The sequence below is a fragment of the Eumetopias jubatus genome, unplaced genomic scaffold (assembly GCF_037043125.1).
Source record: "Eumetopias jubatus isolate StellerSeaLion01/CBP00866 unplaced genomic scaffold, mEumJub1_p1.0 scaffold_3, whole genome shotgun sequence".
In the NCBI taxonomy this organism is placed as follows: domain Eukaryota; kingdom Metazoa; phylum Chordata; class Mammalia; order Carnivora; family Otariidae; genus Eumetopias; species Eumetopias jubatus.
The window spans coordinates 31628402-31645891 of NW_028274809.1; the positions used below are offsets into that span (position 1 = coordinate 31628402).

At 36.1% G+C, this 17490-nt stretch overlaps 1 protein-coding gene across 2 annotated transcripts in view; it reads right to left on the bottom strand.

Moving 5' to 3' along the window:
• The window catches only part of PARD3B (par-3 family cell polarity regulator beta), a 1008697-nt gene that overhangs the window by 854275 nt on the left and 136932 nt on the right, over nucleotides 1-17490 (bottom strand). For both annotated transcript variants that reach the window (XM_028112243.2, XM_088021577.1), the window contains exon 2: nucleotides 3742-3843. In XM_028112243.2, coding sequence (XP_027968044.2) covers nucleotides 3742-3843 — 102 coding nt within the window. The remainder of the gene's footprint in view (nucleotides 1-3741; nucleotides 3844-17490) is intronic.

Consider the following 17490-nt stretch of genomic DNA (forward strand, 5'->3'; position numbering starts at 1 on the left):
TCTCCCCCCATTTTAACATCCTTAATCGCATTTGCAAAGACCCTTTTCCCATGTAACATATATCTCACTGGTTCTGGGCATTAGGATTAGATATCTTTAGAGGCTATCACTCTGCCTACTGCAGACAGCACAGCATATAATTTGTGCACATTCTTCAATCTTTCTGAAAAGTAGTTACTGAAATACAGAATATATTTTCCTACAAAATGGCATATAGCTGTTAGACAAGTGTAGTCTACCAAGCCCGCAAAGGAGTAATCTGGGACATGGAAAAAGGGATGCAAGGGACAGCAACACAGGCAAAACCCTTTTACAGTAAATCAGGTACAGGCTTCAGGCAAAGAAAGTTGACTTTATGTATGTGTGCTATATTAATTCAAAATAACTTTGTTACACTCCATAGTTCTAGTACCTAACTTTTCTGGTGCTATGTAAAAACAAATTCATGCTTATTTATAATTCATGAGTTTTCATAATTAGCAATTACAGATTCAGACACCCAACACACTGCTTGGCACATTGTAGAAGAACAAAGGAGTATGGAAATTTAAATTCTAGTCTGATTCTTCCACTTACACCCTGTGTGATCTTCAGCAAGTCACTTATAAGTTCTGGGGCTATTCTCAGAAATTAAAAATAGGGATAATAAATAGCTCCTGCCCACAGGGTCACTGTGAAATAAAATAGAATATATAATTTACAAAGACATTTTCGGCCACTATTAGTGCTCCATAAAATGTTAAGTAGTTGTTATTGGGGGAACTACATCAGTAGCCTTGGGCAGCCAGAGAAAAGAAATTAGCGTAAAACAGTAAATTTTCAGGCATTTATCCCAAAGAACTTCCATCATCACACAGAAACATAAAACATAAAACATAAACATAAAACTGGAGAATTTTTAAGAATGACTGTTATAACTGGATAATTAAGTCACAGCATAAGATTTTACACAAATAACAGTTATCATAAGATACAAAATTCCAAAGCTGCTCCAATAATATTTCGATAAAACATAGGATAGAAATACAGCAACATGGTTAAAAACTCAGCTCCCCTGTGAAAGGGCTCTACTGGGAAAGCAAGTTAAAACAGAACAAAAAACCTCCCAGAGAGGCACCATGTGCACCACGCACTGTGCTGGCCCAAGGAATAACTGAGATAAGACCAAAGGCAAACCACCTCTGGTACCAGAAGTTTTGAAAGTCACATATTTAGAAAACTGTGTGATTATAAGTAGAATATCATTCAGCCTCTCATTTCAGTCTTTGCAGAAGTGTACTGGATGGCTCTTCCTTACACTAAAAAAATGGCCTCAGCCTGCACTGCTTTCTTATTCTAAATTTGTTTCTCCTGCTTCCTCCTTTGCGGCTAGGCTATCAAAGGTTCCTAACTGCCATTTTCACCTGTAGTGAGAGGTTTTCCTAGGAAGTGAAGTGGGTGTTGACCAAGAATTACATACATCCATCCATGCCTCTTTGGGCTTGCATTCTATATTCGAAATGCAAGAGATTGCTAGATAGCCAATTTGAAAATAGGTGAATTGTAGTTTTATCTAAGCTTGATACTGTCTCAAAGGATCTTGGGTGAATCTGATATATCACTAAACATTTACAAGTATCACTTCTAATTACTTCTTAATCTAAACTTACAAAAAAGTAAGGTCAAAGTCTGGCAGAACCTTCTTTCCATACTAGATACATAAACTATCAGAAAATCTTCAGACTGCAGAGACAATGTCAAGAAAAAAAGCAATGCTCTCCTTTTCACTTAGATTATTTTTAAAAAGGAAAAATGGGAGCATGTATTTTTTTCCCGGCAATATCCAAAGTGTAAATTCTCATCTACTGTTCAGCACAATACCAATTAGGCTCAGTGTATTCCATGTGAAGGTACAGTAAGGAAATAGGCAAACCTGTGCCCAGACAGCACTAATCCTTTGCTAGGATTTTAACTGACTACTTCATTTTTTCACCTGATTCAGTAGTGAAGTCCCTTTAAAACCGAGATTACATATAATAAAAGCTGTTTCTGTGTCTAGTAAATGGATTATAGTTAAAAGGGCACTGTCAGGATAGTTAAAAAGAATTCTCTAAAGGGAAGAGCTCTGCAGGACAAATGATTTCCCTGAGCACTGCTCATGGAAACATCCTTCCTGTAATTAGGTCTTGGATAAGGCTGGGGTAAGACATTTTCTTCTGGCCCTTCTTAAACTTGCTACTTTCTAGCATTTAATTTTAATCCACTGGACATCAGTGAAATCGGAGAAGGGAAGACCTTCTTCATCAACAAACAGACCAAATGCCTAGACTATTTCAAAATAAGATGGCTGCAGAAAGGCAGAAAGTGAAACAGATATACAGAAGTGAAAGTCTTCCCTTCAAGTTCAATGTAAATAATATATTATTATTTTCTGGGAGACCAAGCCATCAACAGGAAGTCTGCATCAAAATTATGTATTAACAGGAGTCAACTACAGAGAGTAAAGCTTTCTTTTCCACTCAATTCAGTTAAGTGTTCTTTGAGAATCAAGTGTGGATAAAAGACTGTACCAGATATTAATACAAAGAACACAAAGGAAATAAAAATCTTCTGGTCCATGTCATCTAGAACTTACAATCTATTTAGGGAGAGAAGTCCATTACGGAATGAGTAATTATAAAACAAAGCAAATCAGTAAACCAGGGTTGAGTTCCAACAGAAAACAGGGAAAATAAATGGACAGAATGTCCGCAAAGACTAATGTAAATTTGAACAGTCCAAAAAGATCTTACAGAAAAGGAAACATGTAAATTTTACCTGAGTTCAATAAATCACTTATTCATAATCCAGTGCAGTTGGTGTACACACACACACACACACACACACACACACACACACACACACCCCTCCCTGAGAGTGCTGAAAAACAAGAGAGAGAAACACGTATACACACATAAATTAGCCTAGTACAAACAGCGCTAAGGATACTCAGGAGAAGAAACTCTGAAGCAAGGATCCCTCAGGGAGAGGAGTGGTTCAATTCGGGAAGACACAAAAACCACTGATTGAAGAGCCCAGCACAAAAGCAGTCATAAAGCAATGTCTCAACAGCAAAAATTCAGTGTGTGGCAACTGGAGTATCCTCTCACACCTTTTCCAATTTATCATCAGAAGAAAAATCTTATTAAAATAAGATGTTTGCAATGGGTTTATTCCCAAGTAGGTGGCAAAATATGTTCCAACTTTTTGGAATATTCAATTTAGTGTTTTAGCAATGAAAACAAAGACCATCATGAAAGACGGGTGTTTGCCAGGTACTTAAAAAAAAAAGGAAAGAAAGAAAAAATCTTCACCATAGTTCCTCAGAAGATTTTTCTCCCCATTGTATTCTCTATTTTGAAACACACTCAAATCACAGACATTGAGTTGAATATTTAGCAAGGGCCAGGAAGAAACCCCAGAGCCAACAATGGCAATGAGAACTCCAACGGCCTCGGAGCCTGACACTAATTTACTGAGACACATCAGGAACTTTTGGGAATGAAGTGTCTGCTAATTAGGCCACCATGAACAGATTCCCAAACCTTGACAAAGTTTTTCCCAAACATCTGATGAAGAACTTTGATTTATGGGCTGTTCAGGTGAAGCCTGAACAGATGGTATCTTTTAATAATAATTGACACATGAGTTTGTTAAGGATCTCAATCTCTAGGAAACATGAAGCTCTATGGAGGAAAACAAAGGAGAGTTTCAGTCTTCTACCTTATCTTTGTCTTCAACGACATCTGCCAAAACATCATCTGGATCCAGGATTCCTCCATCTGTGTATTCTAAGTGATGAATCTTTACCCAGTAGCCAGGATCCTATGGTACAACAATCAACAAGTTTCATGATGTAAGCTTTTTAAAAATACAATTTAAAAAATAAGCTGACTCATTAAAAATAGGCTCTGGTAATGAAATGCTTGAACACCAAAAATAAATGTTACTTCTATTTCAATAAACATTTGCCATTTTCATCCTGTTTCAGGTAAATCAGTAAATCAAAGCATACATATTTCATCAATTATCCCGGAAGATAAATTGCAATGCAAAAATAAAGTGCCACAGTTATCTGAAAAGCATATTCAAGAAATTTTTTATAACTTCAATTTAGGTAATCCCAAGGACACTTTGGGGGAAGAAAAAAGATCTTCTTGAGGGTACTCTTTGAAATGGGATTAGAAATTCAAACTGACATTCCCAAAGTTGTAGGTATGTCCTCAACTCCAAGATTTGAGATGACATGTAGAGCAAGAGCTCCACACAGCAGCAACTCGAACTGTGTTTGGAGCTGAACGAGGAGTTCACTGAACAGGAGAAGTGATTTAGGAGATTTCCAAGTACTATTTTAAAAACCTGCTTAGGAAAGTAAGGTTTAAGGAAAAAGAATTATTTTCTCAATTTGATATGTGGCTAAATACTCTGATGCTAGAACTCAGAATTAAATGACGCAGCTCATTCAGTTCCACACGTACTGCCTACTTCCAGAGAGGATACAAAAGGTCAACCAGAATAATGAAACAAAAATATGAACTGATGAATGAAGAAAAACATTAGCAAGTTTTTTAGCAGAATACCTAAGCTATCATCAGTCTGGCTCTGTGATTCTTAGAAAGCTTCTCAAAGTGGGAATAATTCTTCTAGAATAAAGTGCTAAGCCTTTATCATATGAATCTTTATAAAGGATAAGAACTAAGAGAGCCCACAAAATCCAACTGCAATTTTACAAAAACTAATAGAAATGGTTGTCACACAGACTCCTCTTTAGCCACCCCCCAATAAAAGCCAAGGACATACTATTAAATAAAAGTAATGCTTTTAAAGCATCTATGCAGAGGGCTACTGAAATGTGGCCTATGTACATAGCTTTTCAGTAATCTGACTTGGTCAAGTCATAGGCTTAAAAAAATCCAAAGGAGTTCTCCTTTGACATTTCAAAATTAAGTTTTCTATAGAGTACCCGAAGAGCTATTCCAAGTAAAATGAAAGGAATTTCTTTGCTTCTAATATAGATGGAAACACTAATGGTTAGGAAACTTTAACTACCTGATTCTCTTACCCAGAAAGATCACAAAGATATGAGCAGTCACTGTATAACCAAGTAAAGTACAGCACACCCATCAATCAGATTCTTTAATCAGAAATCTTTACCAATTCAAGGTGATTGTGCTATAAAAGGTGAGCTAAGTATAACAGACTAGATTCTAAATAAGGAGAATACTAGATAGACAAAATACTAGGTAGCTGCCACTGGACCATACAGAACAGAAAGAACTCCCCCGTAATCTTTGGGAAGTCAGTCTTTTGGCTGTGGCCATGCCATAGGCAATGTATTTTTTTCCAAATATACCCAGGACTTCTAATTGAAATCTATAGGGTATTACATTTTCCTTGTCAAAATTGCCTTCTTACAAAGGGAGTTCAATTTCATTAATTTCTATTAATATCCATTGAGTTGGTTTTTTGATATATTACAGCACTGTAGATGAAATCTGTTGAGTCTAACCATGTTTGTAAAAGGTGATGTATTCTGAAGAGTTCTACAGAGTTTGCTTTTTTAACATATTCAATTACTTAAAAGCAGACATCTATTAAGTTGTCTGCTTTTTTCTCATGCTGTTTATAAAAGTAGATTTTATCACCTAAGACTGAGGTAAACAACTACCCCCAACAACTGCAGTGTGAGTTAAAGTGTGCCTGTTTTCCTACCTAGAGGTAGGAACAGAGAGGAGAAAACCAAGGACTCTGATTTTAAAATAGGTAAACTCAGGAGGTAAGAGGGGACAGGGTCTGATCAGTAGCAAAGGGAGGAACAGAGAGGTGGCAGCACGAGGGGGCTGTTAAGTCACACAGCATTCTGCTATCACAAATACTTGCAGGATCTAAGACCTTCTGGAAAATAAGACCTAGGAGTTGCAACTATGACATTTATCTCTAATCATCTAATTGTGATTCAAAGGAGTACAGGAAAAAGTCTTACAGAACTAAATCAAGTAATAAAGTTATTTTGAACATTTTGGAATCATACATTCAATCCAAAAAACTTTTCAAGTGAAATACATGGTGCCAGAATATAAAAAAATCCTGCAATTCTAACACTACTGTCTCACATCGATACTGCCATTTTATACATTCCAGAAAAGAGTAGACTAATGATGAGCACACATCCAATCCTGAACAAAAACAGACAAACTGTATCAACGTTGTCTCAGTTAATATTTTACATGTCCAAGGGAGGTAAATCAACAAACACAGCACGTACTAACTGTGATTTTGTCCCCATGGTATTTTGGCCATGGTGCTATAGATCACTTTAAGAATACACATACAATATTAGCAGCCGACAGCCATTATAAGACCATAAATTCACCCTGACTCCTTTATGCATGTAAAAACTTCAACCGTTACCTTGCAGTCAAGATTTTGCATTTCATTTACTTAGTTTTATTACCACCAGGAATAAAACTGATCAAACATGAAAAGATGTTCACATGTGTGTCTAGTTTCACACAATTAATCACTTGCAAAAGTTTACCGTATTCTTCAGGATCATGACATTAATTTACCTTTCTTTTGCACAAATATCTGTAATATATAAAACAAATTATTTTGAAAATATCTCTAGTAAAAGTGTTACACAATAAATCTTACAACTTATACTCCTAGGTTTTTTTTTTTTTTTTACAGATTTTATTTATTTGACAGAGAGAGACAAAGTGAGAGAGGGAACATAAGCAGGGGGAATGGGAGAGGGAGAAGCAGGCTTCCCACGGAGCAGGGAGCCTGATGCGGGGCTCGATCCCAGGACCCCGGGATCATGACCTGAGCCAAAGGCAGATGCTTAACAACTGAGCCACCCAGGTGCCCCCACACTCCTAGGTTCTTAAAGTATTGAAAAATAACATATTGTTTCTTCTATTTCTGATAGTATCTTATCATAAATTTCAAATAATGCACAGTTAACTTAAACACTACTGGAATTTTAAAATTAAAAATAGCCACAAGGATGAATTGGAAAGGGAAACAAATGCATATACACATTATGGAAAGAAGACCGTTTTACAGAGCACTTACAATGATCAATGCAGAAACTGTTCCAAATAGGCACCGATATTAGTAGCAATAAATATCTTTCACCATGGGTAGATGACATGAAATTTGACCTTAATACCTGAGAAAATCTCTACTGGCCAGAGTTCTGAAGAAAAATAACTTTCCATCGGCAGTATTGGGAGAGGTAGACTGGCAAGCCATATACTGAAGTGCCGTTGACTACCAAGCACTGAGATTATGTCAATCATCAAAAGAGGGAAAACATGGATGGTTCTAAGCAATATGCTTCTGGTCCAAAAAGAGAAAAAAAAAAAATAGCCTGCAATGGCAGCTAGGCCCAAAAGTGAGGTGGGCATTACAAAAGAAAAGCCAATGCTGGAAAAGAGCTATGTTTATCAGTGGTGGCCAATTACATAGCTCATTAGTGCAGCTGGTTTCTTTGTGACTTAATGTTTTCACACAAATAATCTCACCCACTGGAACTAGAAGAACAATGGTAAAAATTGAAGTTAATGGAAAATTAAAATTTTCTATGTAGAATTTAATTTCATGAATTTGGTGGAATATACTCCTAAGATTTCACCATTTCGACGGTCATCGTCGTAGCAGAGAACTTCAGTGGTTTCTATAGGCCAGGTGCTATAGGTGCTGTGAGTTTTGTATGATTAGCTTGTTTAACCTCAAACAGCCTCATGAAATAGTTATCAATAAATTTTTACAGATGAGAAAAGCAAGGCATGGCTAGGTGAATTGACTTAGCCAAGGTTAGATGCTTAATAAACAGCAGAGCCAAGATGTTCTTTTTAAACACAGAAAACAAGTGATTACTTTTTTTAAATCACAAGGTCCTAAGCATAACGCAAGGGGATCAGATCCATCTCTGTTGCCCCTTAAGTATATGGATCCAGGCAAGTCATCATTCCCCTGGGCCTCAGTTGCTTCATCATTAGTAAACATGGAAGGCTTGAGAAGGCTCTCTGGCCTTCTGCACAATGCAGCACATTCAAGTCCAAGTGTAGAGGACATAACAGGGCAATAATAGAAGGCCCCCCAAATTTTTCCCTGTGTCCAGTATTTTACAGGTGAGAGAAGCTAGAGAATATAATTTCTCATAATCATGGCATTAAAGGTTGGAGAAGCAATGGAAAAATATCTTCCTGCCAAGAGCAGAGAGGAAGCTTGAGGCATCAGAAATTAAATAGAGAATTATGAAGTTTTCCATGCATGCACATTTTAACTACTTCTATCATAATCCTCTGTGGTTAATATCTTGTCTACTCCAGACTAAGAGAGAGTAAGATGCCCCAGAATAGCACCCAGGAAGGAGATAGTAGTCAGAACAGGTCTAGAGACTGTTTTGGGCAGGTGGAGAGCAAGTCTTTGAATAACAAACCACACATGCTGTAGGGAAAAAGCAGTTCCTGAAAATGATGTCTGAGCAAAGCCTAGCAGAGCAGCACTGACACCTGAAAGGACAGAATTAACCAGAAAAGGCAGTAATAGATATTGAGATTATGAGCTGCCCCTGACTTCGAACACTCTTCCAACTTCCTGAAAAAGATTAACCAATGCAAATTTGAGAAAAGGGTATGACAAGAACATGCACTGATGCCACTTTAATCAAGTATGTTTCTAAAGAACTCAGGAGAACTAGAATGGCACCAGGGGTTTTTAAATGCTGGGTTGAAAGTAATACGCAGCAAATTCAACAACAGAATTATAAGCCTCAATTTATGTAAAAAAATGAAGATGAATCAGTCCATCTGTAAATTTACTCCCAGCGTTAAAAAAAACTCTATGATCCTACCGAAAGAAACTTGATATAACCATACCAACATCAAATGAAGGAGACTTTAAGAAACATTACTAAAGGTAAAGGGGAACATTTCACTATGATAAAAGGGTCAATCTAATGTTAAGAAAACAATCCTAAACCTATGTACCCGATAACATAACTTCAACACATTTTGCCAAAATGGACAGATTTTTTTTAAAAAAGTAAACCAATCTACTTAACCATAGAGAAATGAGAGTCATTGGATGGAAGGTGTTGGGGGTAGGTTAAATGGGTGATGGGTCTAATCACCACTTGTTGTGATGAGCACTGGGTGTTGTATGTAAGTGATGAATCACTAAATTCTACACCTGAAACTAATATTACACTGCAGGTTAACTAACTGAAATTTAAATAAAAACTTGAAAAGGAAAAAAACAAAAAAATATATCCAAAAATCATAGTGAGACTTGAAACAAAGATATAAATCACCTGACAAACACAATTAACAAACTGACCTGATTCATATTCCATACATACAAGACACTGTACCCCCAAAATATTAGAAAATACATTCTCTACAAGTGCACATGAAATTTATAACCAACTTCAAAAGTCTGGAATCACTCAGAATATATTCTCTGACCAAAGCTGAATCAATTCCAGAAAGATATCTAGAAAATGTCTGGCTGTTTGGAAATTAGGAAATACAGTTCTGAATAATCCATATATGAAAAATAAAGGAAATTAGAAAATAGTTTTTAACCTAAAATAATTAAAACAACAAAAAAATTGTGGGATACAGCTAAAGCAGTGCTTAATGTCAAATGTATGGTCTTTAGTGCAAATATTAGCAAAAAAGAAAAGCTAAATTCAAGAAGCTAGAAAAAGAATAGCTAGTCAAATCCAAACACTAAAGGAAGGAAATAAAGAGGAAAAAACAGAACAATGTTCTATCCTATGAAAGGCTTGATAAAATTGACAAATATCTAGGAAAACTGATCAAAAAAAATTTCCACTGTCAAGGAAAAAGGCAAGCAATACCATCATAGATCTTACAAATATTAAAAAGATTTGGGAAAAATTTAAACCTATTAAATTGACAATAAGATGAACAAATTCTTTGAAAAATATAACTTACCAAAACTGACAAAAGATAGAAAACAGAAACACAAAGATAACAATTAAATTTTAAAACTTTCCCATAAAGAACCAGCCTCAGATCACTTCACAGATAATATCTTCCTAATGTTTTAAGGCAGAGTGTCAATCTCATACAAATACTTCTAGAAACTAAAAGAGAAAAATTTTCCCATCCTCCTTTTTATGAGGACAGCATAACATTGATACCAACACTTACAAGGATATTACAAGAAAGTTATAAAATTTATAAAAATTTGCATATGGATACAGATGCAAAAATCTTAAATAAAACATGTTTAAACCAAAAATCAGTGATATATTGTAAAGGATGACACACCATGACCACGTGGGATTTATTCTCTTAATGCAAGAGTGATTTAAAATTAAAAATTAACTGAGGTTATTCACCAAATGAATCAAGGAAAAAAAGGATAAAAATTAGATGATGATCACAATGGATGCACTTGAGAATATTCACCATCAATTTACAATAGAAAATATCTTAGCTATCTCACAACATAACACTGTGAATCTCACAGCATAACAACGATCAAAAAAGAGCCAAGTACAAAAAAGTACATACTCTGATTACATGAATAAGCTCAAAAACAGGCAGAATTAATTCACAATGTTAGAAGTCAGGAGACTGTTTAGAGCCATGAGTGTAAAGGGGCACAAAGGGACCTCTGGGGTAATGTTCTATTTCTTGAAGTGTGTCCTGGCTGCACTTACTTGTGAACTTTCCTGTAGGTGTGTTATACTTTAAAAATGTTTACACAAAGGGGTGCCTGGGTGGCTCAGTCGGTTAAGCATCCGATTCTTGATTTCAGCTCAAGATGGGATCACAGGGTCTTAAGATCAAGCCCCACATCCGGCTCTGTACTGGGCATGAAAACTGCTTAAGATTCTCTCTCTCCCTCGCTCTTCTGCATGCTCTTGTGCATCCTCTCTCTCTTAAAAAAAAAAAAATGTTTAGGGGCACCTGGTAGCTCAGTTAAGCATCTGCCTTCTGCTCAGGCCATGATCTTGGGGTCCTGGGATCGAGCCCCATGTGGGGCTCCCTACTCCGTGGGGAGCCTGCTTCTCCCTCTGCCACTCCTCTGGCTTGTGCTCTCTCACTATCTCGCTCTCTCTCAATCGTTCAAATAAATATAATCTTTAAAAAAAATGTCTACATAAAAGAACTGTCTGCTTCAAAAAAATGTTATTTCTTCTTTCAAACTGAAATACCTAGTTTCCCTGTACACATGACCATCTCTACAGTTAAATAAATAAAGACCACTAAAAAGTTGTTTAGAACAAGTTTCCTTAGAAGTATAAGAACATATCTTTAGGCAAAGGAAAGAAAGGAATGTACAAGTGCCAAAAGACAGGGAGGCCTGGTTAACCTACCAACAGAAAATGTAGCTCACTGACCATCAATTATTCAAAACTTGCAAGACCCAGAGAAGAGGCTTCATGAACCACAGCTTTAATGAGTCAACAGTGTGACAAATATGTTGAAAATGTTACCACAATCTTGGGCTATGATAATAGTACTGTGTCCAGAACAGAGCAAGTAATAATCTCATTCTATACTAATTGGTCACCCACATTTAAAGCATTTTTTTTTCAAAATTTAAGAGATGATTGTCAACAAACTGTAGAACACCAATATGGGGGATGGAAATAGAGCCAGCTCACTCATAGTAAGACATGATTTACTTTTGTTTAAACTGGAGAAAACAAAGGGAAACATTTTTACCATTTCAAACACAGGAGAACCACAGTTTACTGGGCATTGGGCTTTTCAAGTTCTCAAAGATAGAAATCTCTTATTGTTAAAATCATCACTAGTCATTTCTCAGGGAGACACCATATTGGAGACAAACATCTCTCTCAAGTCCAACACTACTTGTTTTTGAACCAGGACTAGCAAATTATTATATTTTCAGTTAAGCATCTTAAAGTATGTGGGTTATGTTGGAGACAAGTCTGTAAAAAATGCTTATCTTAAACACTTAAAATCATATTCAGGCCAGAGACAGACTCACACTACCATTAACATATGGAAATTGAGACAAGAGAGGAGTAACAGTCATTTTGTGCTTCCTCTCGAATACATGCTCATTGCTCATATAAGTCAAATTAGCTACACTACTCACATTCTTATCCCCGTTTTTCTTTGATTGAGCTTTTATAGGTGAATTTGTAAAAGTTAAATGACCATATCAGTCAGAGTCCCACCAAATTAAAAGGCTGCCATGCACAAGAAAGATTTGGCATGTTCTGTACTGCTCCAGAAGAGTTACATAAACAAGAGAGAGGCATACTGAATTGCAGCATGAGAAAGATCTTTCAAAAGGAGCTATGCAAGAATGGAGTGGGTTGTATGATGAGGGAGTGAGTTCTTCATTCCTGTAAGGAGTCAAGCAAAGGCTACATTGCCATCTCTCAAGGAGGCTATAGAAGAATTGTGTGATCCTGAAGAGCCCTTCCAACTCTGAAACCTACAACATCTAGAACCTCAAAGCTCCTTTAGGCTTTGAACCTGAAGTTAGAGAAACTTCTTGCAAGAAGAAATCTCTGCTGTATCATAAAAATAATGTTTTCCACATAGGGAATATAGTCAATGGTGTTGTAATGGCACAATATGGTGACAGATGGGAGCTACACTTGTGAGCATAATGTATCGAGTTGTTGAATCACTATGTTGTACACCTGAAACTAACATAACATTGTGTCAACTGTACTTCAATAAGAAAAAATGTTTTCAGAGGTTCAGCATGATTCCACAATTATTGTGCAACTCTGAGCAGAAAGTCTGAGCAAAACACCAAATTTTACCTTTCTCAATCTATGAGTTATTCTTGTGTCTTGCTGTATAACCTGAAAATTCACTAATTTATAAACATCTTTAAGGAAGAGAGTCTTCTATATCCAAAGTAATAGAATCACTCTAATAAACAAAATAAAAATGTGAGAATTTTATATTACTTACATTTATAAATAGGCTAATTTCTCATTCTAAAACAGGTCTTCCTCGTCCCTACCCCCTAATGTGGGGTTTTCAATCCTTGACTAGTAAATTCATAAATTCAAAAACTCAAAGGAATCCACTGGCTCACAGACCATCTAGAGTCCTCCCATCTTACGGTGGGGGGTTGGTGGAGAGACACCACAATATCAAAGATTAAATCACAAAGAAGATTGTGGTTGGCTTGGCTTGGCTTGTGATAGATTATCTTAAACAAAAGTAGTCAGTATAAAAACACCAATTCCAGGATAAATTTTCAATTTTATCTCATAATCCAAGTTCTGACAATACTACTTATTCTCCTCTTCAAGAAGGAAGAAAAATATTTAAGTATCAGGGCATATACTTCACTTTCTAATTCATATTATCAACAAAATATTTAAAAAGAATCTTAATCACCCCATGTCATTTTTCATTCGGCTTTAGGAGGTAGCCATAATCTCATCAGTTTTCTTTGTATAAAGGACTTTAAAGGTTCATTTTTCATCCTGGAATTAACCTAAACTTATTTGAGGGGGAAAAAAAAACGGTCCAGATACCTAAATTCTTTTTTTTTTTTAAGAAAGGACAATTTTTAATTATTTTCGAATCTAGTGCCTACATTATCACAGCACACTCTCTTTACAAGAATATGGAAATTTCTTCTTTCTATGGATCTAAGTGTTAAATGCAGAAAAGCACAAAAGCCTTATATAAATCTTCAGGATTAAATACATTATAATCTTAAAACCAAAGTTCTATCAGGAAAATCAAATGCTAAAGTCTGAAATTAGCAAAAATTGCACTTGTATTTTAATTGATACACTTATTTCAAAAGCTTTCCAATATGAAAGACTTCCAAAACATTAAACCATTACTAATTTAGTAATGCTGGAACAGTGTTTCAAAAACAATTTTAAAGAAAACAGCTGATTTTTTTTTAAATCATGCTTTCCACTAATTGTTTTCAGTGAAATTTTATAATCCAAAGACCTGGATGCAAAGGGTTTAGAAGCTGTGTGGTCCAAAGGAATGCAAAGCCTACAGCCAAAGAAGGGAAGCAGCCATGTCCCCAAAGAGAAGAATAAGCTATTATTAAAAAAAAAAAAAAATTATTATAAAACCTTAGAAAGCATTCTTCTACAAAATGAATTTTAATAGGAATTTGAGAATACAAACTCATACAACTCAAGGTTTACTCAATGCATTCTTGCCACTATGATGCTGGCGTCTGTGTAAGGTAATTCCAAAGAAGAGCTCTGACAGACACTGTCAGTTGTGTGTGTATCTTTATGCATATGAATTAATAAAGGCGGTTTAAAGCATTCCACAGGTAACCACCATGGCCTCTAGATCTTCACTCAAACACAAAGGTTTATGCTCCGTCACTGAAGAAAATAAGACCTAGAAAAGAGAATTTTAATTTACAACAGAAGAGTACTGCTGACAGTGTTCATAAAAACATGTAACTCTCAGAGAAACATAAAGACCTCATCAACTTTATTCCTGCTCACTGTTTCTAAGACTACTTTTCAGTATGGCCATGATAGGAATGTTGAAGGAATAGCTGTCTCTGAAAGTACTGGGATACTATTACCCGTTACTATTAACTTTGCTTCTCCAACAACAACCGGGCCATTCGTCCCGGATGCTAGAGATGGATCACTGATGAAGCTAAAAAGAACACAGAAAGTAGAGGTCAGGAATCAGTAGAAGCTGAGCTCAAGTACCCCCTGTTCAGAGCGTTGGAACCGCACTACCCCATCCAACCCCAGAAAGCTAGTAGCCAGGTTTACAAATCAGCCTTCCTCCCCAGCTACTCTGGGTAGGCAGTTAGGGGAATGTGTGCCTCCAAAATGAGGGATACAGGAAACAAGAGAACCCAACACATAAGACATGGGAAAGGAATTCCCCCAAAAACAGTGACAGCAATCAATCGTATAGTCATGCAGGGGTATAAAGAACAACCTATCTTGACATAATCAGCACAATGAAGGGCTCCAGGAAACATACAATCTTGTTAGATTTTAGGACAGTTTTAAATCTGAAGAAAATGGTACTACAGAGTCATCTTATACAACTATCAGGAGAAAAAAGAAAGCATGAGACTCAAAGAAAACTAAGCAAATAAAATAGATTAACTCCAAGAAAACAAAAATTTGCACAAGACCGGAAGTAATCATAGTTATTGGCTCAAGAGCGAACAGTATCGGCATGGTTACTCGAGTGAAAACACTGAATAGAGTTAAGCAAAAATTCCAACAATTCTGGGCAACGGGAGAGAAAAAGTGAAGAAGTTATAAGAAAGTTATAATTTTCAAGTACCCTAATGGGACATGACAGATTGATGAATGAAGGGAGAGCAAGTTTTTATTTCCAAATAAAAGCACACTGCTATCCCTTGACTCACAAATTGTTTAGAGTTACGGATACCTAAAAAAGACAGATAAAGGATTGAGAGTGGGTTACTTCTTAGAAGCACTGTTTTTAGTTATGGGCCTTTGAGCACTATTTGACTTTTCAAACTAGAAATGGGCAAACTGTGGCCCACAAATCCCGCCCACCATCTATTTTTGTAAATTCAGTTTAGTGAAATGCAGCCATGCTCACTCGTGGAAGTATTGTGAATGGTTGTTTCACAGGACAACGGCAGAGGTGAATAGCTGTGACCAAGATCATATGGCCCGCAAAGACGAAAATATTTACTATTTGCTAACTCCTGCTTTAAACCATGCGTAAGAATTACTTTGATTGTAAAAATTAAATGGTACAGAAGGGTGGCCCATTGTATTCCCAGAAGCAACTCTTTAAGGTATCTTGTTTTAGTCTATTTGAATGTTAACTCCTCTCTAAATAAGCATTTCTCATGGTCTTAACTGACTTCAGAATTCATCTTTTGAACTTTGATATCATGATGGCAATTAAGTGTATTTAGGATCCTCCAACTTTCCCATCCTTCTTTCTCCTAATATTTCTATTCAAATATATTTCCTTGAATGGTTTTTATCTTTAATGAATAACTTAAACTTCTGTTTTTAATTCTACCATCTAAAGGTTGCATCTCTCCACTCCTCAGAATAAAAGAGGACATCACAGTTATTTCTATCCTTCTGCCCTTTCACTTTCCATATCTGTCATCTCTACCTTTACTTTTACATTATCAAAGTTGAAAACATTTACATTCCCTTCTGGAATGATAACCATACTTTGTCTATAATTTGATTCCACAGGTTGAAAGCCAATGGCTAGTACTGACATTTATGGCAGCCAAAGGAACAGTATTCCCTGACAAACCAAATAGGAAATGACTGTCTGTCATTCTTTACAGTGCTAATGTCATAACCCCTAAGCCATTCAAACAAGAATGTTCAAATATGTTCTCCTTGATACAGTCTACCCTTTGCCAAAAATTATGTTAGGGGACTTTGATACATAAGCTATAAGGGTTGATCTCAATATCAAAAATGTGTAGATCATTCTAAAATATACTTTTATAATATTTGCTATATATAGTATATATACAATTACATGTGTATGTGTGTGGCACTCAACAGTAAAACAAATTATCCCCAACTTTATACAGGCAAGAAATATCACTCTGAGAATGATCATGGTTGCCTCTGATAACAAAGTAGAAATAGGCTAATTTTTCTAGGAAAATTATAAATTTGCCTGGTATCTAGAATATGAGAAGTCCTTCCCATAGCCCAATAGTAATAAAAGATACTAATCATTTCCTATTCTTCCTAGAACAAATGACCACTAACTTAGTGCCTTAAAAAAAGTTATTATCTTATAGTTCCATAGGTCTTAAGTCTGATGCAGGTCTCATTGAGTTAAAATCAAGTTGTTGGTGGAGCTGAATTCCTAGTCTGGGGGCTCTAGGGCAAAATGCTTTCCTTGGCTTTTCTAGCTTCTAGTGGGTTCCCACATTCTTTGACTCAGGCCTTCCTCCCACTTTTAAAGCTAGGAATGGCCAGCCCAATCTGACCTCTTCTGCTTCCTTCTTCCACATATAAGGACTCTTATGATTACACTGGGCCCATCAGGATAATGCAGGACAATCTCCCTATCTCCAAGTTAACTGACTAGCAACCCTAATTCCATATGCTAACTTAATTCTCATTTGCCTGTAACATAACATATACATGGGTTCTGAGGACTAGGAAGTAGACAGACAACTTTGGGAAACCATTATTTTGCCTAGCAATAAGGTCAAATACAGTATATTGTCTTTTTTGTTTTTAGCGTGTCTTAACAGCTCTATTACTCCAAATTAAATAGCAGTGAAAATCAGGGTTTTAGAAGACCCATCTCAGAGTTGTGTTTGGAATGAAAAGGGTTATAATTTAGGCTAATGAAGTACCTAGAAGACACATCTTCAGAAATTTTCAGTGTTAATTTAGACACCTAGCCTTCATGAAATGTTGGGTCATATTCAATTTTTGGTCTAACATTCCAGGGAATGAAACCCAACAGCAGCATTAGTTTTTAAACAGTCCAA